General features: G+C 53.4%; 9 protein-coding genes across 9 annotated transcripts; 2 read left to right on the plus strand and 7 right to left on the minus strand.

Annotated features, from left to right (window-relative positions):
• Window positions 1–121: 121 nt before the first annotated feature.
• Window positions 122–3,170, minus strand: A1O7_00670 (uncharacterized protein; the record flags this gene model as incomplete). The annotated part of the gene is made up of 4 exons (XM_007754711.1): window positions 122–1,568; window positions 1,616–2,433; window positions 2,491–2,602; window positions 2,653–3,170. 4 exons carry the CDS (start codon window positions 3,168–3,170, stop codon window positions 122–124), a joined length of 2,895 nt encoding a protein of 964 aa, XP_007752901.1.
• A 1,034-nt stretch (window positions 3,171–4,204) lies between these two features.
• On the minus strand, window positions 4,205–5,468 carry A1O7_00671 (uncharacterized protein; the record flags this gene model as incomplete). Its single annotated transcript, XM_007754712.1, has 3 exons — window positions 4,205–4,317; window positions 4,373–4,923; window positions 4,981–5,468. The coding sequence occupies 3 exons, from the start codon at window positions 5,466–5,468 to the stop codon at window positions 4,205–4,207; spliced, it is 1,152 nt and encodes a 383-aa protein (XP_007752902.1).
• An 865-nt stretch (window positions 5,469–6,333) lies between these two features.
• On the plus strand, window positions 6,334–6,705 carry A1O7_00672 (protein transporter SEC61 subunit gamma; the record flags this gene model as incomplete). Its single annotated transcript, XM_007754713.1, has 2 exons — window positions 6,334–6,418; window positions 6,527–6,705. 2 exons carry the CDS (start codon window positions 6,334–6,336, stop codon window positions 6,703–6,705), a joined length of 264 nt encoding a protein of 87 aa, XP_007752903.1.
• Window positions 6,706–7,484: 779 nt separating this feature from the next.
• A1O7_00673 (uncharacterized protein) lies at window positions 7,485–9,823 on the minus strand (the record flags this gene model as incomplete). The annotated part of the gene is made up of 4 exons (XM_007754714.1): window positions 7,485–7,786; window positions 7,864–9,393; window positions 9,467–9,601; window positions 9,649–9,823. The coding sequence occupies 4 exons, from the start codon at window positions 9,821–9,823 to the stop codon at window positions 7,485–7,487; spliced, it is 2,142 nt and encodes a 713-aa protein (XP_007752904.1).
• A 2,006-nt stretch (window positions 9,824–11,829) lies between these two features.
• A1O7_00674 (uncharacterized protein) lies at window positions 11,830–12,452 on the minus strand (the record flags this gene model as incomplete). The annotated part of the gene is made up of 2 exons (XM_007754715.1): window positions 11,830–12,344; window positions 12,392–12,452. The coding sequence occupies 2 exons, from the start codon at window positions 12,450–12,452 to the stop codon at window positions 11,830–11,832; spliced, it is 576 nt and encodes a 191-aa protein (XP_007752905.1).
• A 1,019-nt stretch (window positions 12,453–13,471) lies between these two features.
• A1O7_00675 (uncharacterized protein) lies at window positions 13,472–14,040 on the minus strand (the record flags this gene model as incomplete). The annotated part of the gene is made up of 2 exons (XM_007754716.1): window positions 13,472–13,707; window positions 13,776–14,040. 2 exons carry the CDS (start codon window positions 14,038–14,040, stop codon window positions 13,472–13,474), a joined length of 501 nt encoding a protein of 166 aa, XP_007752906.1.
• Window positions 14,041–15,831: 1,791 nt separating this feature from the next.
• Window positions 15,832–17,312, minus strand: A1O7_00676 (uncharacterized protein; the record flags this gene model as incomplete). Its single annotated transcript, XM_007754717.1, has 2 exons — window positions 15,832–17,236; window positions 17,296–17,312. The coding sequence occupies 2 exons, from the start codon at window positions 17,310–17,312 to the stop codon at window positions 15,832–15,834; spliced, it is 1,422 nt and encodes a 473-aa protein (XP_007752907.1).
• A 900-nt stretch (window positions 17,313–18,212) lies between these two features.
• A1O7_00677 (uncharacterized protein) lies at window positions 18,213–20,876 on the minus strand (the record flags this gene model as incomplete). Its single annotated transcript, XM_007754718.1, has 1 exon — window positions 18,213–20,876. One exon carries the CDS (start codon window positions 20,874–20,876, stop codon window positions 18,213–18,215), a length of 2,664 nt encoding a protein of 887 aa, XP_007752908.1.
• Window positions 20,877–21,129: 253 nt separating this feature from the next.
• Window positions 21,130–21,593, plus strand: A1O7_00678 (NADH dehydrogenase (ubiquinone) Fe-S protein 5; the record flags this gene model as incomplete). The annotated part of the gene is made up of 3 exons (XM_007754719.1): window positions 21,130–21,157; window positions 21,257–21,396; window positions 21,450–21,593. Coding segments are annotated over 3 exons (312 nt in total), but the record flags the coding sequence as incomplete, so codon positions are not given.
• Between the last annotated feature and the right edge of the window lie 671 nt (window positions 21,594–22,264).

The raw sequence follows: 22,264 nt of genomic DNA on the forward strand, positions 1-22,264 counted from the left end.
TGTGGAATGCCGCTTGAACCGCGAGTTGGTATGTGCATGTTTCAGCCCTCTTCCTTTTGCCTCCTGAGCCTTTTGTCTTCTGCACATTCCGAGCCTAAGACCCGCCTTCTGGGTTGAGCAGCTAATTCATCCCTGATCCACGGCTAGACTCACCCCTCTCCGACTGCCGACCCTGACCCTGGTCATCGTGATATGCATTGCTCATAAACTCAATCTCCGCGTCCGTGGCCTGCTGGAACTGCATCGAAGGGTCGCTCATCATCATATCTGGCGGGAAGTACTGGTCGTATCGCATCATCGGGTCGAATGCGGCGAAAGCTTGCGAACTCGTCACATCAGGCATCGTGGTGTACATGGACGCTGACACCGGTGCGGTCGCATAGAGGTTGCCCGGCATGGGGCCGGTGACTCCGGTGAATTCTGACATAGAAGCGTCTTGCGTCGGAGGGACAGGCTTGCCCGGAGGGTTTTGCGGCAGATCGTCCACGTCGCGCCCAATCTTCTTTGCTGCCTCCTTGAACAATTGATTGCATATTGCCCAAGCACGTCTCGCTGAGGTATTGTCCTCTGCCAAGGCGTGTAGCCAGCGGATCCCTTTCTTGCACGACTCCAGAATAGCCTCTGCTTCTTCCGGCATATGGTTCGCTCGGAAAGAAATTTCAAGCATCAGAACAGTGGTGGACTGAACCAGCCAGTGCAAGATATTCCACCACGGCCCAACACGAATTAGACCAACAGCATTCGGCTCGTCGGGGATGAGTTGTAACATCTCCATTGCAGCTTCGACACATGCCGCCGCAGAGTCGCGATTGAACTCGAGTGACTTGTTTGACTGTCCGGGGATTTTGCGATCCAATCTACAGAGGCAAGGTCGGTGGACTGTCATTTTGGTGCTGTAGTAGAAGAAGCCCAGGTACAAGCGGTACTCATAGGACCCCCGTTCTCGCTGCTTCCGACGGAATGCGAATGCTGGTGGTAGCTTCCGATACCAATGCTCAAGTCGTTCGTCCAAGTCTTTAACCTTGGACTGGATTTCTGACCAGGTTCCCTTAATCGAAGCCGGATTATATAGGTTGTGGAAGATGGCTTGGGTTACTCGGGTCAGCTGCACCAGGTGAAGGAAGTAAAGGGAGCCGTTTGGTTGCACGTCTTTCGCCCACTCCAAGTCGCCGGCATTTCCACCAGGCATCGAAGGTGAACGTGAGTCAACTTTGGTCTGCGATCGAGAGCGGTCGGTTGATGGCGTTGACATGACACTAGGCGTATGGGAATTGGATGATGGCGCACGATCCCCTTGCTGTCTGACCTTGCTGAGCAATTTTTGGCCTTCTTCCGTGTCAAATTGTTCTTCCTCCAGAGGTACTGGAAGAGGAGTTGTGCAATGGTCGTCCATGACGCAGTTTACTCTGCCAGTCATGTTGCAGAGGCGATGCTCCAGAGCGTAAAGAGCCCACCATAGTCGATATCGGACTTCCTTGAGCGAGTCTTTCAATTCGTTGCTATCGTTGCGCATATTCATACCCAGTGCCCCAGCCTCTCTTAGAGCATACCCGCTCAACATCCATGCACTGCTGGTGTAAGCTCCTGTGCTGTGGATAGTAGGAACTTCACTTACCGATTGATTTGGCTGTTGCACAGTAGGTACAAAGACATCAAACTGAGCACCTGAATCATCTGCAAATCTGGGTGCTGAAAGATCGTCTCAGAGTTGATCGTCAGTAGTCGTGCTCTAGTGAAGTAGATGAGATGATCTCGCTCATCGCCTTTCCAGTCGGCATTGATCAAGTGCGAATACTTTGCGCCGATGGCAAAGATCAAATTGATGATGGCAAGCCACTTTTCAGGCGGTCTTTGTACAGTGCCACTGATGACTCTTCGAAACTGACTGGTGAGATTCAGCCGCCCGACAAACGGGAACGAGGAGTGGACTCTCTGCATGTAGGCGTTGAAAAGGTGGTCAGCGATTTCCGGAGGGGGCAATTCGTAGGTATCGACAGCGTCGTAGGTGAATATCGACATGTCGTCCATATGGTAGCTGGAGTCCTGGATGGTAAAGCCTGAGTCTGCCTCGGATAGTGGGATCTGAGTATCTCCGACTGGACGTTTGGATGTCAGCGAGGCTGCCGACATGCCGACGAGTCTCTTCTGCTTCGCATTACCTTGTTGATCCTGCTGCACGTCACCGTACTTGTTTTGTTCCCTCAAGCGTTGAAGCCAGGTGATCTCAGAATTCTTTCCCATGAAGCCAGTGTGTCTAGCCTGCTCGCGCGTGAAGTCCTCATCGGTTCTATCGAGAGCACCTGTCGAGCCAGCTCCGGCTGAAGCTTCTGATTCAGCACCAGACTCTTCCTCTTCACCATCGACATCGAGGGTGGGAACCGATGCTGCCTCGGGGGCGCCTTCTGTTGCAGTGTCGTCGGCGTCATAACTTGTCTCCTGGTACGAGTAAGTATGAGATCAAGAAGAAGCGAAGGCGGAGAGCTGATCTACCTTGTCCAGTGCCGCTCGGATTCCACGTGCGTCGGCTTCGTCTACCCTGGGTATCAATTCTTTCAACAACTTCTCGTAGTCTGCCACTTTTTCCGTCAGGGTACCGAACTGCCTGGGGTGCAGTTAGCATTGGATGTCCCACGATCGGACAGATCATCTCACTTTTTGACCCTATCTCGTTTGCCATCTGCATAGAAGCATGTTATTTTGAAATCCTGACAATGCCTACAAACTGGTCTCTCGCCACTGCACTTAGTCTTCCGGTGGCGACAGGGTTCGCATGCATGGTTGACACGGTGTCGTCCTCCGGACCGCGCAGCATCTTCCCCTGAGGCATCGATGGATCTTTTCAGCCTCGGGATTGCGACCTTGGCCGGTTTCTGCAACGATTCGCCGCCACCGTTGCCACCGTTGCCGCCGTTGCCACCACCACCGGGTGCAGCGCGGGGAGACTGAGGAACGCGAAAGAGGGGAGTCCGGGCAGGTGAAAGCGGTGTGCGTGATGTTGACGAGGATGATTGGCGATGAGAGAGGTCGGAGGTGGGGTTTGGTGTCTCTATTGAGAGCACGGGGGCCTGTGCTGGGGTGTGCGGGAAAGATAGCCTTGAGGAAGACTCGCCCGGCGCACTCGTAGGTGGACGAGAAGGATCCCCCCGACGCTGCTGTCTCGGGTCGGACATGGTGAGATAGAAATAATTTAGCGCTTTTCCGAGCAGCGGCGTATGGACAATTGGATAGACCTCGAGACAGCTTCGGGAGGCGCGGAGAGAAGGCGCAAGTGCATTGAAGGCACGACTGAGGCTGGGCTGAGGGCGAATTGAGGTCGAGGTGTGCAACAGCAGCAGCGCAGTGAATCCCGACCCTCGGAGCCAATATGCATCGCGCTGGCTATTTCCCGCGCTCGGAATCAGAACTGGAACTGATTGCGCGACCAAAACCCAAAAGTCGAGAGAATGGAGGGGAAAGGACTATCCCTGCTTTTCTGGTACGTACAAGCATGCACACAATGCGACGAGCAGGGTGGAAGTTTGTTCCGGGTGGCAGAGCCACGGGCACCCAATGACATGGCCTCGGAAGCGGGTTTCAATGCATATCTACGAAAGAGGAAAGAAGAAAGCGGATGCCGCCAACTACCTAGCCGAGGACAGCACCAGCAGGGCGAAATGATGATTTTCTCTGCAAAGAAGGACTTGACCGACACGAGTTCGTGGGGACCTCGACTGTATGAAGCACAGCATGTGCGCCGCAGCTTAGCCTGCAAACGGAGGAATTGCCCGCTCTCGCCACTGGCAGATCCCACATGTTTAAGGCCATATCATGCAAGAATTACATCATCCTGCACCTGCCAACGCCTTGCAGGTCCAACGGCGGTATTGCTAAAGTGGCTGAGAGGTACCTGAGGGTGAGAGAGAGTTTCCAGGGTCTTGTGGACCAGTCCGGTGTGAAACAACCTGAGCTATAACTCGTACAGCGAGATCCCCATTCGCCGGCGACAGTGACGACCATAGAGGCGTTACACGCCAGTCTCTGTTCAACCAGATTAGACCTGGGGATACACCCCGTCGGGACTTGCCGAGTATTGCACGTCAAGCCTTACGCGAATGAGCCAGCGATGCTCGTGGCTGCTGAAGCTCGCATGCCAGGGCACGAGATCTGGGGTACTCGTACGAGCAGCAGGCTGAAGGGCGCCCTCGGAAATGGAAATGTAGTCGCTCTATTCCTGTCGCTGGCGTTTCGCCCCATGTTGGTTCCAATCCCCTTGCCCGCCAAAATTCGATCCTTGTCCTTGATTGAACATGCCGGGGTTGAACTGATTGCCCTGGAAACCTGCTATAAAGTGTCAACAGCCACGGTCTTCATACTGACGAAAGGTTGAACGTACCACCCATACCCATCCCGGCCATCATAGGGTTCATACCCATATTGCCCACGCCCATCCCGCCTGCCATGCCCATAAAGGTGTTCATCCCTCCCCGACCTCCACGCATTCCACCCATACCGCCACGCATGTTGTTATTCATCATACCGCCTCTGTTGTTGAAGCCGCCATAGTTGTTTCCCATGCCCATGGTGCCTTGAAAGCCCATGTTCTGGTTGTTGTAGCCGCCCATGGGAGGCGAGAAGTTGCGGTTGTAATGGCTGTTCTGATTGTAGCCGCCACGGTTGAAGTTGCCACCTCGGCCGCCGCGAAAACCTTGATTATTCAAGCCGTAGTCGCCACGAGGTCCGGAGTTGAAGCTCCCACCTCTGGCAGGTCGCTCGTCTCGGGCCCGCGCTGGAGCATCCTTGGGCAACGTCTTAAAAGGATTTTGGGTTGCACTGGTGAAGGCAACGGTGTGCTTGCGAGAGCTCGGCTGATTGCCGGTCAAGGATTCGATCTTATGCCTGGCGGCTGTGGATGCTTGAGGGGACGAGAACTCTAGGTATACCTGGCTACGAAGCATGGTCAGCAGGACTGTACGGGAAAAAAGGAATGACCTCGCCACCAACCCCTTGCTCTTGCCGTTCACCTTGTGTTCGCTGAACGTTAGGTCCTTCAACTCGTCTTCGGCCCCTGCATCATTGACCCAGCCCCGGATGTCGTCTTCGGTGGTCCACCAATGCAAATCGGAGATCATCAAAGCGTTGGTCGCGCCGTGGTCGATAGGTCTCTCGTCCGAGGTCTCTTTGCGTTTGACGCCCTGTTGCGGGACAGCGGGCTTGGAAGGAATAGGCTCAGATTTCTTGATCTTGTCATCCTCGACTTTGCGCTGAGGCTGTGGAGGGACGGAGGTTGATGGTGGTGGTGGTTGTTCTTCCTCGAGCTCGGTCTTGACTTGGGACTCCTTGGGAGGAGGTGCTTCTTCGTCTGTGTCTATATTGAATTGGAGGTCGTCGTCATCACCCGCCTTGTAGTCCATGGTCCCATCGGCAGTAATGTCGCCTTCTCCGTCGCCATAGATGTCAATATCAAAGTTGTCCTCGTCTGCAGAAGCCATTGTGGCGGAGAGCTAGGAGTGGGTCTGTGAACAGGTGTCGATTGTCTGTCTGCCAAAGATCTATGCACAAGAAGGTGAAGTCAATGGACAAGACATGAGAATCAGGACAGTTCTGCATCATATATGCCAGAATTAGCCACGGATACATGTAGGAGACAGGGTGTAGAAGCCAGAGACGCCAGGTCAACCCCGTCTTTTGCAGCGCCATAACACCAGCTCACCACACACGCGCAGGACAGCCGTGACCGGATTCCGAAGGACGTTTCCCAACAAAACATACGTACAGGACTGGATATCACAGTTCGCACTTCATCGGCTCGTCAACATGTGTTTTCTTAGCGTCATAATACACGAAGCAGGCCAGCTGTCTTCCCAATGCTCGTGATACAATTTTTCTGCCGTGTCAACACCAGTAAGGAAATGAAGAAGAATTAAATGCGAAGAACAAGCTCCCTTGTCCCAATCTGCGGCTGGTTGCGCTGAAGAGGCTGGCTGGTTCGGCTTGAGGTGAGAGAGGTGCAGACCGACGGAGGGCGTCTGTTCAGCGCAAGTAAGGTTGGAATTGGAGGATTGGTACAGGCGATGGCCGTAGAAAGTGGCCTGCGCAAGGAGACTACTGAACAAGAACTCGACACAGGTGGAATGGTAACGAGACAAAGTCGCAGACCCGTCGTAATGCAGGGGAAGCAGAGATGAAGCTGAGGCCGCAGCTTGGGCTCCGCCAAGGCATCTCGAAAAGGAGCGCAGCGCAGATGCCACCTAACCTACTGTCTAGACTACGAGCCGACCACAACTCTTTTATCCTAGGAGCTCCTGCCACTGCACCACTCTACTCAAGCCGACACAGAAAACCCACACATTCAAGATGTCTGATCTAGTGCAGGAAATCGCCGACGTGCCCAAGGAATTCTTTAGGGAGGGGACCCAGTTCATCCACAGATGCACAAAGCGTACGTTACTCTAGTCGCACAGTGGACAAGGCAAAGGACATCCTAGCCACTGCCCAGTTCTTATTCCCGCTACTTTAGAGGAATACCACTGACTTCCGACATCCACAGCCGATCGAAGAGAGTTCATCAAGATTTCGCAGGCCGTAGGAATGGGTTTCCTGATCATGGGCGCAATCGGATACTTCATCAAGCTGAGTGAGTGGAATGCCTTCATCGGGTCTCGCGCAAGACGTTCGGCATGGACCATACTAATACTGCCGCCTTGTCTGCAGTACATATACCGGTGAACAATGTCTTAGTGGGATAATACCTGGCCGCGGCACGAAGTGAGGCAGACATGATCACCGGTCGAGGAGCTGTGGCCGCCATCACTCCGGTTTCTCCGAGATGATTCTTGCTCGAATCCCCATCCACTATCTGCGACTATCACAATTTGTATTACTATACCAGACCAGCGACAGCGATGACTTCCAAGAAGGATATGCAAAATTAATGGAGACACTGTGAATACTCAGTTTCATAAATGGCAAAGGCACCAGTGGTACGACGACACAAGCTCCAGTCCACCGTGGAAACTCACAGAGGTATACTTCGGCAAGCCACGAGAGGGTTGATTTGGTATCGCTCAACATCATTCTTGCGGAGTCTTCATGGTTCTTGTGTCTCAGACCCAATACGCGGTTCGGCTTTGTCAGGAAAGAGGCGACGGAATGCCTCCCAGCCAGTGGCTTTGCAAAATGCTTGGATCATCACCAGATTTCTCGAGTACTGTGTCATTCCTCTTTCCCCTAAATACCTCGGGATTGTGGCCTCAACTTGTGTCCGATGTCCTCTCCTCTGCTCCTCAAGCTGGTTTCATGCTACGGTCATGTCTTTTTTCGTTATGTATATCTTCGCCTCGTTATCATCGTCGTGTCAAATCCTTGGCGTCATTCATCCCTCATCGCGTGGAAGGACCAGCTCCATCCTCTCCCTCAACATCATTCTCAGGCCAAGCGCCCCTTCTCAAACTCAACCGCCTTCTCAACCGCCTCGCCACATCGACGACCCCGACGTTCCATGATTGTCACCAGATACTCCCTCCTCCACCACCACCACCTCCGTCTTCGCCCAACCTAGCCGGTCTCACAATGCTACTCCTCAACCCCCTTCCGCCAGTCCGACTTCTCGTATCTGTAGAGCCGCTCCTAACACCCCGTTCGATGTTCTTCGCTCGGCGCATCGTGCTGTTGAAATCCTCGCGGGAGTCAAGGCGCGCGTTATAGTTCGAAGACATGGCGGGCAACGCTTCGTCGTCCTCGGCGCCATCGTTCCATGAATGCAGGGAGACCGTGCCAGTGGACATGGCCCAGCCGTTCCAGGACGTTGCTATGACCAGCCGTCAGCGTCCAAGCCCTATATCTCACACCACGTGCGAGTGTTTCTCGGAGGAATGTGGAACTTACCAGCCAAAACCGGCGCCGTAGGACTCCAACTCGCATCCCGGACACAAGTCTTCCATGCCGCGTCATGGTGTCCATGCATCTCATAGCCATACCCGCCCATCTCGGATCCATCGTGCCTGGGTCTGGTGTATTTCGTCGCCGTATAGACATCGATTTTCTGCTTCAACGTGCCGTCCAAGTTCCAGATGTACACCTTACCATCCTCGCTGCCACTGTACACATATCGCGAATTGCTGGAGCCCGGGGGCGAGAAGTGGCACCGTATCAGCGTCTTCAGCACACTGTGTCCCCGGAACGTAACGACAGAGCAATCCTTCGGGTTCGGCACGTAGTCGTCCAAGTCATACGTGCTGAAGCGGTAGTCGAAGTTCGTCGTGTAACTGTGTAGATTGATTTGCGAGAACTCATTCGGAGAGATCATCTTCCTCAGGTCCCAGAGTTTCATCATCTGATCTTTACCGTTCGACAAGACATAACGGCCGTCACCTTTGGAATCTACGTACGTGAGACCTTCTGTGTGTCCGACGAAGATTCCTGCAGGCCGGCCGTCGGCCATCGACCGTCTGTCCCATACCCGCAGAGTCTGATCATCACTGCCCGAGTAAAGGATGTGCGGCGACATCTTGTCACCAAAACACACGGCATTCACGTCATCGTCGTGGTTTGCCAGCTGGACTGTGCTCTGCCGTCTCTCCAGATCGTACACCACGACGGAATGATCAGACGTGCCGGCAACGATCTCACGCCCGTCGCCACTAAACCGTAAGGACCAGATTCCGAAGCCGTGGCGGCCCATGTACCCGTATGTCTGCCGCCCCGTGCTACTTCCGGGGGCGAAGTTTGTGAAGTCCAACAATGTGTTCTCTGAGTGATCGGTCGGATCTGTGGGCGCCAGACAAACAGTATGTCGAATGCTCGAGTACGCAAGCCACTTGTTATCGGGACTCAGCGTCGCGTCGGTGATGGTCCATTGGCCGTAAGGATAGTCTACGGTCTTGTAGTATTTCCACTCGTAGGGATTGGAGGTGTCGTACATTCTGACCTTGAAATTCTGGGTGCAGGAGAAGAAAAAGTTACCATCGTCGGAGAATTGCCCGCTGTAAGCCCGTGAGTCGTAGTGTATTATTTTATCTGCGGTCGTCGAGTCGGGCACCTGGTCCTGTGCCATCAGATTGTTTTGTCGCTTCATTGTGGAGCGGGCTTCCAATCCCAATCTTCGCCAGAGAAGGCGCTCGGACACGTTCTGGCGCCGTTTTCGTCGAATGTCCAGGTATGAGTCTCTGCAGCCAAAAGTGCCAAGGTTCATCAGCGCTCTACCAGCGTCAGAGGGTACCTTGGGAAAGCGGTCGCCCTGGGGTTTTGGACGTCGGTTGCGGCGTCGGCGGGCACCGTATAAGTAGTCTTCGTCGTCATCGTCGTCTTCGGCGAAGAGGTCCCGGCCATTGGGGCCGAGAAGGCGGTAGCGGCTGAGAAAGAGTTGGCGGAGAGGGGCGCTGGCACCTAGGAGGCCGCGAATGTCGTTGGCCGTTACTGTTGAAGCCCAACGGGTAAGCAAGATAAGCCAGGTCTGGGAGAACGATGAATGGTGAACAGAGACACAAACCCTGTGCAGTAGCCCGGGTTGCCGTTGCGGTGGAATTCTCTTCGGTTTCGGTCTCGTTGTCTCCCTCGTCATCATCCCCCTCATCGTCCTCTCCTTCGAATATTATTTCGATGCCATTGAGGGTTTCTTGGGCGTCTGCGACATGTCAGAAAATAGTTGTCCTGAGTGTGCCCCGAATGTACCCGTGAAATCAGGATCGCTGTCTTCTTCTTGGGAGCCAGTGGCATCTGTACTTTGTTCCTCCGTTGGATGGTAACTTTCGACGTCATCATCCTCGTCTTCATCTCCGGTAAAGATGTCGAGAATACTAGCGGGTGGGGGGCTTAAGCCTTCGCGGGAATCTGCAGATGTCGACATGGTGATTGTCGGGCGGGAGGTAGCATGGACTGAGGATAGTCTGAGGATAGACAGACTGCGGTTGCAGCTGCGGCTGGATAGTAATGAGGTATCGATTTGCGGTCGGATCTGGTGGATGTAGGCTTATCTCCGTGCCGGCAGCAATGGAATGGGTAGCTTGGTTGGAGTTGCTTCCCTCTTTGATGGACCATGTAACAGACGAACGACAACCTCTCTCAAGCGAAAGGAATCAACTTGTGACTGGAATGAGGCGACCATCTGTGATTTAGGAAGCACAAGATAGATGTGGCGTGGCGATGGCCTCACAGCCGTTGGCGCAGCCGGACAGATGCACGTCCATGGTGTCCCGCACTCCAGTCACCCACCAGTGATTGCGTGATATGTCGGCAACATTGCTCGACTCCCTACGTCGTGAGCTTCCGAAAGGCTTGACCTCTGTTGAGGACTATACCAGTGGGACGCCAGCCCAAGCTCGTGGTGCTCTTTGCTGCCCAGGCCAGTTCTTTCGAACATCACCTTTGCTTAGCTCGCATACCGCTGTCCTGGGGATACCGCATGCGAACAGCTCCCGCGTTGACCTCGAACAAGGCGTCGAGATGTCCCGGCGAATCCAGCACCGATATATATATACCACCACCAAGTCTCAGGCGTCATGGAAATTACTGAGTGCAGCTCCTGGTCCAACTAACTAGTCTGGTGTGTCCTGCAACATCTCGGGCACCATGATCCACAGAAGTCGTGGAATTTCCCAAGATTGGCGCACTTACTTCGACCAAGTGTCTGCATAACCAGAGAGCCCTGCAAGTCGACACAGTTTCGACGGGGCTGAGAATCTGGTGGCACGCGCTGATAAGATAGTTCCACATATTGCAGAATCACCACTTCCTTTACCGAATCAATTGTAGCGTTGGCCGACTGAGAAGTTGTCCATCCGGGAATCTGGTCGATTTAACCCCATGGCCCAGATGTGTTTTCTGTCCCTGCAACGAATGCCCAGCCTCGATATCGTCAACAAAGCTGTGCTGTCACTTACTGCCAATGAACCGCATTAGGTAACTGGGTTGCCTGTCTGTCGTTCTTGCCATTTCCTTCCGACCTCTTGCAGCTCTAGTGCGCTTCATCTTTGCTGGACCGTTCTATCTTGGCATGGAAGCTGGATCAGGTTGGTAGGAGCGAAGAAAGGAGCGTGAGTCAAGAGCCCTGCCTTGGTGGTTGGCAAAAGGAGAAAGCTTCTGAACAAGATGCAGATTTCAATGAATCGTGCAGAGATATCTTAGAGCAAGGAAGGCCTTCGAGGGCACTGCAACAGGCTCTACTGAGGTTCAATCCTCTCGTCAACAAGGATCAAACTGGTCCTTCCCGAGTGAACATGTGAGTAAGACCCGCCGGATATGGTGCAGTCGGCCGAGGTGGAGAACTGCAGAGCTTGTACGTCCATGGATTGCATGAGGCCGAAGTCAACGCCATCAGCAACGTCCATTTACCCGTTCAGTTGCATGGGTTAGGAAGGCGATGACCAGAGGAGGTGATCAAAGGCCACGTGTTGGTGGAAGAGAACAAGAAGCTCAGAACATACTAAGCCGCAAGACATCGGTGAATATTGTGTGCATCAGACGCTATGCCTGGCTATTCACTCTCAAATGCATTGACTGCAAGCTGGTCGAGCATTCGACATCTTACAAGCAATCTCTTACTGGTGAATTCATCATGTTGTTTCCTGCAGATTCCCATCGTCCCCACCTTTCCGAATGCCAGTGTACAGGAATACCATGCAACCCGTCAGCCGTGTCTTATAACCGTTGACCCCGAGTGCCTCCCTCCGTGATCTCCCATTATGCGGACTCAACCATCGATATATGCAATGTCTCCAGCAGCCGCAAGTCGAGCCAGGCCGTGGCGTATGTCAAGGCCTCCACGGAACGCAGGCTCCAGGTATGTTGCTTCTGCTCAGCGGCCTTGCCAGGTCTTGTGTATTCATGTCTAGCTTGACTTCTTCTTGGCATACCTCAGCCTCCTGACGGTCGATCGTACCCAACCTCACAGAACTCATCCAACGCAGTCGTGAAACTCTTGTTATCAAAGTCCCTATCTGCTAGTTTTTCGACCGCCCAACCCACCAATTTTCGCCTCCGGGATTGTGTCGGCAGGTCTTTACACTTTGGCCACCAATGGTATTGTCCCCATGTGAACTTCGCGAGATCGTCGCGGATCTCACCGGCGAGGTAGGGCGTGGTGCTTTCACAAAGCTCCAGGTATTTGAGGAAGTAGTCACTGTGGAAGCGTCGAAGGTCATTGTACCGGGAGGCCACCGCCCGTTTGCGCACCTCGATGTTCAGCGCCTTCATGCGTCCGAAGCTGCCAAAGTAGCTGCAGAACCGGCTGATGTAGAGCTGGATGAGACGGAGCTGTTGTTCTTTGGTGGCTCTAATGGGAGACCGAGGGACTCTGGATCTGACTGTTGTCGACGACCTCGCTCTGGGCCGCGCCTTCGAGGGTATCGTCGACTCAGCCTCAACGATTGCTATGAACGGTCAGTCGATAGCGATATGACCTCCCCGGGGGACTCACCTTGGTCGACGACACTCCCACTGCGAGGTGTGGACTCTTGCTTCTCGGTGCTGTCAAACATGGCTGTCGCTGACCTTGTGGATCTGGACTGTCAAGCTTGTCAAGAACCCTATATATCACAACACTCGGTGACAGGGTCTTCGAATGTTGAGATAGCGGGCTTCTCTCGATGGGAGGCAGGTAGAATGGAACGTGGGAGGGAAAAGGTATACGGAAGAGGAGCTTCGAGAATAAAGAGCGAGGTGAGTGAATACAGGTCACCTTCACAGTGTATAGCAGTCATGTTCCTCGACTGCGGCTCAGTCAGTCGTTGTTGTCAACCGACAGTGAAGTTGGCGCTTCTCGATCGTCGACACGCAGCCTTGTGCTGCCCCTTCAGGCGATGGCTCCCGTCCTGCCGGCACTCCCCTGCTCCATCTTCAGCTGTTGGGAGGATGAGTGCTGGAACCTCGGCGTGCTTGCATGTGAAGCGACTTCCCTGGAATCCCAAACTCGATGCGGCTGACTTGAGTCGGACGTCACCGTCGCCATTCGCAAGACGCATGAAATCGTTCGCAGGTTTAGCCTTGCGTTGATGAAAGTTGCCTTCGACTCCTGGTCTTTCCGATTCGTCATGGTGCAACGGCGGAAGATACGGTAGTGGAAGAGAAGGGGTGCAGGACAGGTTTCAGGAAACAAAAGAATTGCATACAGTTATGAATGATTTTGAGTGCGAGGCCGAAGTGAGCACAATGGGGCAGGACGGGTTGAGGCGACAAAGAGGCCGAGGCCAGGGCGGAGCTGTAGGTGGTAGCTCGAGGAGCTTTGACTTGAAATTCAACAGTTGAGTCGAGATCCGCACTTACTGGCAAAGTCGCCAGGTGTGTCCCTTCTCCAAGCCGAATCGGATGCTCCAGAACCGAACAGTACTTTTCAAAACATTTGCCCATCTTGAACCACGATGCCAACACGATGCCCACCCAATGCAATCGACGCCGTATATATCTCGTTAGCTCATCAACGGCCGGACAATCCGAGTATCGATGTCCGAAAACAAGTCTAGATTCTCCAAAGTAAGGTGGAGAGTTTTCTCCTGGTTTGTCAGTCTAATGTACATGCTGAAGGTGCATCCGTCCACCCTGTCAGACGGTTGGCGATGTCGCTCGCGTAGCAGTGTGTTGCTGAGCCGCTGCCCAGGTCGCCCGATGAATCAATTTCGCCGGAGTTGTACAGTCGTGCGGCGCGATAGTATGCTTGCGCATACTCCACACCATCGAGTGTTGCCTGAGCGTTGAGATCAAGGGCATATCCGTGGCCGCCATCTGCTGTGCCGGCAACTGCAAAATTGGGATCAGTAAACCACGATGCCAAGAGGTAAGTCTAGGCGAAAGGCGGCTCTACTCACCTCCATCCTGGATCATGCCCAGAATCTGTGCCTTGGGACACGGATTCTGTACCTTCCCATCATCATTGCAGGAATGGTTGCCTCTGAACGATTGCAGAATTCCCGGGTTTTGCACGGTCCCATCTGGCGATATCGATGTCTTGGCCCTCACGCAACCCCTCGTCTCCTGCATGGCTGCGGCTAGGATGAATCGGTGGTCCACCCTCGTCTGCTGTGAAACTTGCTTGATGGCATCATAGAGGTCCTGGACCTCCTGGTCGGACATGTTGGGTGCGTCGTAAAGACTGTTGCAACTTCGAGATATTATGTTCTGGTTTGCGACCCACATGTCGTTGAAGGATATCCATGAGAGGTCTAACGGCCATCCTGCACTTGACGAGCCGTCACCTGTGTATTGAATGTAGTTGTTTCGTCCGCCTGTTTATGTCCCTCATCAGCTACCCCCGCCTGTCGCCTCGAAAAGTCTGATCTTCATACCGTCGTAGTCATTCCAGAAGCCGTCACTGCCAAGTTTCCCTTGTACTACATCGTTTTCTCGTTTTATCAGAGGACTAGCAAAGGTAGAGGCTATAGGGAGGAGTGCGAGCAGGACCTTGCAGCAATGTCAGCCTTCTGGTCCGATGTTATTCTGAGGGGTCACTGGAAGTAAACTTACTAGCCGCGACAGAGTCATTGTGCATATGGTAAGGTCCGCTCAAAGTCCGGGTCAAGCGAAAGCACGGATTCTTGTGCGAACACACCCAGATAGGATCTGCAATGTAGTAAGGAATGATAGATTGGCGCAGAAATAGTACACAGCAGGGGAACAACGAAGGGATGGAGAGACCGGGATCGTCCCTTTTATATCAAGTCCACCGCGGGAGTGGAGAGCCTCTCATACGGACACAGCGGCAATGCATAGCATACTCATAGCCAAAGAAGGGCTTCCGGTGGCATTGTCAGGCCGCTGGCAACATATTTGACCTTTAGAGTGTTTCAGACCGGTATCCGCAGCGGAAGGTCCACAACGCACATCCATCGAAAGGATGACATGGACAGTGGGGACGTTCAGGATATGACGCTACCAAGGGGCCTCAAGCAGCTGGAGATACCTACGTAACTATGCGGGCAAGGACGAAGCGGTCGTGGTTAGAGCCTTCAAAAGGGGCCTGACTCATCACCGGAATCGTTCCAAAGACTGGCACTCAACGTTGGTAAAGGCTTGGGTGGCCGTGTACTGATTGCAGTAGATTTTCGGGAGAACCAGAAACTTTCCACGAAAAAATGCTGAGCCAAGGCAACGACGATGCCATTTCAGGGAGTTCGGTTTATCCTTTAACTGTCGTGCGTGAATAGAGGAAAATTCGAAAAGGCGCACGATGGCGGTAGTCGATTCAACACAACTCCACTCACTCGGCCCGCGTCGGCCAAATCCCTGCACAGGCGTCTCAGCAGCGCGATATATTAATAATTCCGTACTCGTCTGACTTGACTTACTTATGTTCGAGTGTGAGTGATTGCCTAGCATGTCTGACCCGACAGGGAATATTCACAGGTATCATCCTGAGGAAACCCAACGCCCAAGTCTCGAAGAAAGTGAGTTCAAGCTTTTTCGATGCATTGGGTGCAATTGGCCTCCCGCCAATGCATGTCCCAACCCTGCAGGCCAACCGAGGCAGTGGCGTTGTTCGCTCCATGCTACGGAGTACAAAGTACAGTACAGGAGTGAGCCACCGATGCTGGATACCTAGGTATGTAACAACAGCACAGCCTCATCTACGGTAGCTTCCAGTCCAGTGAGAAGTAGTAGCTTCGCTGTTCGACGGCCTCGCACTGCACTCCCTCCTCCGTACTGTTCCTGTTGTCTGTAACTGCTCCTTGAGCACATACGTCGTGGTGTAGTGGCTTTTCATTCCACCAACTAGTGCTTCTGTAAAGCAGGCCGACAGCTATTTCGCGCACTTTTTCAAGTCACATTTGTCATATCTCATCAATCTTGCGGGCACATGAACGGCATCATCCACTTTGCTGCAAGCTTTTGTTGCCGCGCCCATCTTCTGGAGTTCTTAGATTCCCGTCAAATCCACTCGCCGCCGCCGGGCGCGGTGCCTCGTCCCAGTCCGCCAGAAACTACCGATAGTGCCTTAGCGGACCCAATACTCTTCAGGATGATGCTGGCCTGGTCGCTCTTAAAGCCGTCAACTTCGATGCCAAACACATCATCACTAGATCGTCCAATCTGGATAACAGGAATAGGTCTGCCTGAGGCGCTGGTGTCCATGACTTGGGTGGAAGACTCTGGCTTTGTTCCATGTCGAGGACCAGCATCTGAAACTGAACGTTTTATAGACGGGGCAAGGTACACCGATCTGTCAAGGTAGGCCGTGTGCAAGTCCCAGGCGTCGATCTTGGTCTTCAGGTAGTGAATCGATGCAGAATGTTGGTGAGAAAACCGACTCCGGCGCTCGGATGTCAAACCCTTAACCCACCCCGGCCCGATGCGGGGATCTGGGGTGCCTTTCACAGGGAGATCTAGTGCATCCATGAAACTAAGGGCTCGCGCATCACGGCTGTATACGCTTGATGCTCCTTGGCTGCATTGGCTTCTCGGACCAAGAATTGGCTTGAAGGTCGTTGACAGCGAGGACGAAGAGTAACGGCGGGAAAGCTGCGCGCTGGGTCGTAACTTGGACCAGGATACAAGCTTTAGCCGACCTGTATTCGATCGCTTCTTGAGAGCTTTTGACTGAGGGGACCTCTTCGCGGCTCGATTAGCACGTTTGCTCGGGGTGGCAAACGGGAGGGCGGTGAGCATCTCAGAGCTCGGGAGAATGACTGAGCTAGGTGTTCTTCTGTGTGTATGAGAAGGCACCGCCATACACGGAGGTGCAAGTTTTGACTTTGAGGGTGTCGAAGGAAGTGGTTTCTTCTCGGTAGAGTATTCCGCCGAGGTGGGAGGTGTCGAGGACAGCCCAGGCGTCGTAAAAGGGTTGCTGGCAGGCGTATAGAGACGATTCGACGATAACAAACTCTCCTTGTTGATACCGTCTGCGGCGTTGTCAAACCGATTTCGAATCTCGGCCACAGGCGTCTTGGGTCTTGTCCGTGTGTCCATTCTCTCCAGTCCTCCCTGCTTCTGGTTGTTAGTGGCTGTTCCTACCTCACCGTCATTTGAGTGCTGCAGTTCCAGCTCTTGCAGTGTGTGTCGCTGTTCTGCGGCTGGCGCCTCGCCTACGGTAATGCACGACTCTCCATGCATCGCTTGAGTAGATGCCGCAGTTCGAGCCATAATATCCATCACGCGTCTCTCGGTCGCAGGAGGCTGCTTGAACTTCTGTGGAGCTGGGCAAGGAGTACCGAAGCTGTCCGCAGTCGTGTCCGAAACCCGTTGACCCAACTCTTGGAAAAGTTTCAGAGGATGTACGACTCCTCCGTCACGGCTCGGGTCGAGTAGCTGGGGTATAGGAAATCGTTCCAGCTGTCTGGTCAACGGTGGTGGTCGGCCTGCTGGTCTTGGTTTGAGGATGAGTGGTTCTGGTACCGGGAGGATGTAGTCATGGTTTGCGCTAAAGGTAGTGAATTGCCGTGGGTCCGGGCCTGTAACTCGTCTTGCTGCCCTTGGATTGTGTCTCATACTCACGCAACAATGAGGTGGGGTAAAGAGTCCATGACTGTGGATGAGCCCATGCCCTGGACCACTGCCTAGGTCTGATCGAGCAGGACTGCTTGGAAAGGGACTTTCAACTCTGGGATTATACCGTTGGACAGGGGCCGCAGGCTGCTTTCGAAAGCCGCGTAGCAGAGCAGGGTGACTTGGGAACTTAAGAGGAGGCCCGAAAGGATGTGGGTAGTTTGGGACCACGGGGTACCGACTTCCAGGTAGAATTCTGGGTTTCTTTCGATATCTTGGCAGAATGATGACCAAAACCAGACACGCCAGGACGACAAGGAAGGCAATGACTGCGAAGATGATAGAGAAAGTCCGACCGGGACTGGTCTCGCGCCGCTCCAGATGATGCACAGTTAGTGGCGGCATATTGGATGTTCCCCTTGATCAACAATAGATAAGGGGGTGTTAGGGCAGCAGACTTTCGTGGTTTTGACATAGGAAGGGAGGCTTTGAGTCCGATCTGTGCGAGGCAGAATAAAGTCAAGCAGAGAAGAAAGTGAGCGCACTTTGAGATCCATGAAGGCAACTGAACATGGCAGGCACGGTCCGGCACAAAAGAGAAGCCGACTTGCGCAGCGCTTTGGCGGTCGGTGTAGGTTGCTCTTTCCTCATAGATTCGTCAGATTGACCTTCACCTTCATTTACTAAAGTGACCTGATCAAGGGCATCAGGCATTTCGTCGCGCTTTGTCTTCTGCAGCGACAGAAGAGGTACAAGATAAGGCTCTGGAGCATTGAGAAGTGAATTGATTCTGAACATGAAGGCATTAGACTCACGTGTAATGGTATTCAACCGCCATAGTCCACTCGGTCTTGCGGCTGAGCACCAAGAACCCAACCTAACCCGCTTCCCACCATATTGGCCACCATATCTCGCTTCCGCAGCCTTCTACCATCATCTGAAGTCGGCGAACTAGCCTGCTCCCGTTGTAGGTCTTGCGGATTGGAGGCGGAGCTAATTTTGAGATCCCGCAAACCGTTCGCCCCGAGCGGAAATGCAGCACTTTTTCGTAAGGCTGAAGCAGCGCCTCTAGCGACATCGAACAGGCCCATAGGTGCCTCTTCCTCATAAGAAGGGCCGGATCCTGCTGGCCCACTCCGCCGTGCCATTACACGCTTTGTCTCAGCTACATCTGCTTCGCGATCTTCGATGCCGAATGCTCCTGGGAGTGATGCGTCTGCTTTTGCGTCGAACACTCGCTCTTCCTCTACAGCTTGCGTCTTCAAGCCGTCAAGTTCTTCTTCGTAACGGCGCCAGGTTGCTAGGATTCCCGAGAGTGCTTCTCCAGATGGTGCCAACAATAAGGCCCGGGAAAGGAGTTCCATACGCTGTGCTAGACTATCAATGCGAGCATTCAAACTTTTCGGAGATGCACTGGGACGGTATTTACCGGCAGCATATGCCGCGCGCCATGATGTGTCGTCAGTGAACACGCCGGCCGTAGATTGCTCCGGTGAAGTGTGCAACCGTGTTGTAACATAGGCATACGCAGTGTCAAAATCATTCATAGCAAGCGCTGCCATGATCGCTGCGTAGGTGACCCTTTGTTCGGCCAAGAGAGTACGAAGCTCAATCGGTTCCGAATCGTCTACCATGTTTCCCCGGTCTGAAATATGAGCGCGGACGAGACTGCGTGCTATCTCCAAAAGGTCGTCCAGCTTGGTGTAAGCTCTTGCATCCTGTGCCAGGACCTTCTCCAGTAGTGTGAGCGGATCTTTCTGGACGCGAATAGCGACAGGCTTGAAGGGGACTCCGTGTTGCAGGGTCAGCTGGTAGAACGACAGGCTGTGAGTCGCTTTGATGAGATAGTCAATCCCGGTTAGAGTTGACGATTGAGGAAAGTTGGGTCGAAACACTTTCAGGATATCGTTCGCACGTTTCATGCCACCACGGTCTCTATTGCCATTGCTGGCATTGTCATAGGCTTCGTAGATTGCTGCAACTACACGGGAATGGACTTCGGAAGAGGACAAAGGCGGAGAAGCGCTTGTAAGATAGATCTCTTGAACAAGGCTGTACTGAGCGGCCTTGAGGAGAGCGTCAAGAATTTGTGTCTCCACCACATCGAGAGATAGTCGTGACAAGAAAGCTAGGCCTTCGCGGCCGTCAGTCTGCTGGTTTGCCGACCAGGAATGAAGATATAGTATCTGCTGCCGTACCGACCGCCAGTCGATTGCTCTTCGGCGCTGAAGTGGAATGTGTTGAAGCAGTCGGTGAAGTTCATCCTTATGACGCCGTTCCGAACCAAATACACAGGTGCGTGCTAGATCGGCTATTGTCCATGCCAGTCCGTATCCCGATAAAATCCTTGCAGTGGTTAGAAGTCCAGCTAATAGCAGGATCGAAGTTTCCGACGGCCGAGTGAATCCGTTCGTCTTTTTAAGGAGCGAATGGTGCAGTAAATCCGTCTCATTGAGACCTTTTGTGGTGTTTTCGGGTAGTGAGATCTCTGGCTCGCTATGCGAAAGTTCGACTTGGAGGAGCCCAACGAGCCCTGCAGCCTTGCCGAGCACTTGTCCGCAGATTGCGTAGGCATCGGTTGATGCCTCACGGCATCCATAGATTATAGCCAGTCCTGTCTGTGCATAACCAGCAGCCTCGTCTCCTGATTGCGAGCTTCTGGCGGGACCAGTCCATTCCACATATGCCTTCGCTGCGACATCGAACCTATTCACGCTCAAGGAGATCAGCCAGGCGTACACTGGCTCCCACGATACCTCCTCAGATGAATCCTCTTCTGGTTGATGCTCGAGTCTTCTCCTCTTCGCCCGGTTTGCCCCATTGACCCAAGGGGACACCACCTGGTCCAGATCTCTCGCCAGAACAGAAGGGTTCTGCTGTCCCTCAGCATACTGTAGAAGTGTGCTTATGCCTTCCGCCCCAGAGAGGTTCTCGATTTTCTCCAGGTCAACAACGTTGTAGGCGCCAGGATAAAACTCGTATTGCAGTCGTAGTAGCGGGACAAGGTATGTTTCGTACCACAGTCGCAGATCGACGTCGTCTTTGACGAATTGCTCCACGAACTCCGCCGCCGGTTGTATAGCCCCATGGAGCTCTTCCAGACGCCTCGCCCATTCGATGACGAAGTTGGCCAGTTCGCTCTTGGTATGGATAGATGCGTGTTCAGCTAGCGCTCGCAGGCTTAGAATGCGACATTGACGTGACGCCTCGCTTCGTGACAGGCTAGATATTGACGAGTCGAGACTCGGATTTCCTGGGCTCTCCGGAGGCTCTGAGGGTACCCCAAGCGACTTCAAAAATGCCACAATAGGTGCAGCCTCGGAGGTGTCGGCAGGGTAGAAGGAGAGTACCAATCGGTATGTTAAGTCACGGGCAAGCACATCGGGGCGCCATCTGACGAGTTGAAGTAATGTGTCCAAGTCGCCTTCGGAAGTGGCTTGGACAGCATGAAGGACGATATGAGCCTCCGATGGCTTCTCCGAGCTCTTCATACCTCTGATTTTACGTGCATATCGCGACCACAAGTCTAGCTGCGCATTGTTGAATATGTTGACAGCGTGGAATGTGACTAAATGCGTCACCAGAGTCGGGCCAACTTCGGTGCGAGAGCCTCACTGGCCGTGACTTGAAGCTCGAACACCACTCGCTACCACCTCAACCAAACACTGAACTGCGCTCTCTGCACACCCAAATTCCTCCTGTGCTCATTGATGATCGTGTCTCGAGGTCTTTAACTACCCGAAGATGGCGTCAGGATACGGCTTGACCGGAGGTGAGTCACAGTTCTGCCGTGTACTCACTGTGGTGTGCTCGTGTCACCCACATCCAACCTGAACCGAAGCTCGATACTAACGGAACTTTTCGACCGTAGGTGTCTCCCGCTGTTTTCCTTTCTGGCAGGAGTACATGTCTTGCTACGTTATCAATCAGAACGATCCTGAAGCCCGAGCCAGAGGCGTCTGTGCCCCACGATTGGAGGATTACTACGAATGCCTACATCACAGAAAAGAGGTAGACCATGTTCACAGTTGGAAGGATGCTTATTGGATCTAACAACGTAACAGTACGCACGGACAGTGGCGATACAGAAGGCACTACAGAAGGCTGAGGCTGCAAGTCCCCGAGAGAATGCCCCCAAGCTAGGTCAGATACGAAGCCTTGGACTTATCGGCCGGGAGGAGGATTCGAAAACATTCTTAGGAACAACACCTGGAACTTATTCTTGAGGGGGGAAAAGCAATAGTCAGCAGCCTTACAGGCAAACATGCTCCGAGACGAAGAGGATGGGTGCCCCGACTGTACATATCGCAGAAGCGCAGAAGAAGCTCAGTTCTTATGGAGACTATATCAAATGCAGGTGACCAACAACTTCTGCCGACCATCTTTAAGTCCGCGTGATGTCTCGAATTGCAAACAAACAATGTCTGCTAGTTTATGAAAGCCGAAGGAGTATCAGCACAAATCCTGATGTGGTACGACTGTGCCAGCAAGGCGGAATCCCCAATAAGTATCCGAGTTGCTTTCTCGACCGGATCGCTGCGAGGGCGAAACTACAGAACGGCCGGCCGCTCCTGATTCATGATGCCCAGTGACTGAGGTTCATCGTGTCCTGAGTGAACTCGTGAACTCGTGAAAACCTCTTTCCGAGGATGGTGTATCCAGCACTTGCGTAGGGAAAATTCCCGACCACGTAACCCTCCCGCATGCTAGAAGGCCGTAGAGATCAGAGGCGCAAGCGTTGCAATTATTTCTTTGGCCTTCGGCTATATTTACGCTCACAAGTGATCGAACGGCTCTCAGGTGAATATGAGGCACAGATGAAAAGTGCCAAGCACACGCGTGAGAAGGCTTCAGTGCCCGGTTGGGTGTTAGCGCAGCC

Source organism: Cladophialophora yegresii (assembly GCF_000585515.1).
Source record: "Cladophialophora yegresii CBS 114405 chromosome Unknown aczIN-supercont1.1, whole genome shotgun sequence".
Lineage (NCBI taxonomy): Eukaryota > Fungi > Ascomycota > Eurotiomycetes > Chaetothyriales > Herpotrichiellaceae > Cladophialophora > Cladophialophora yegresii.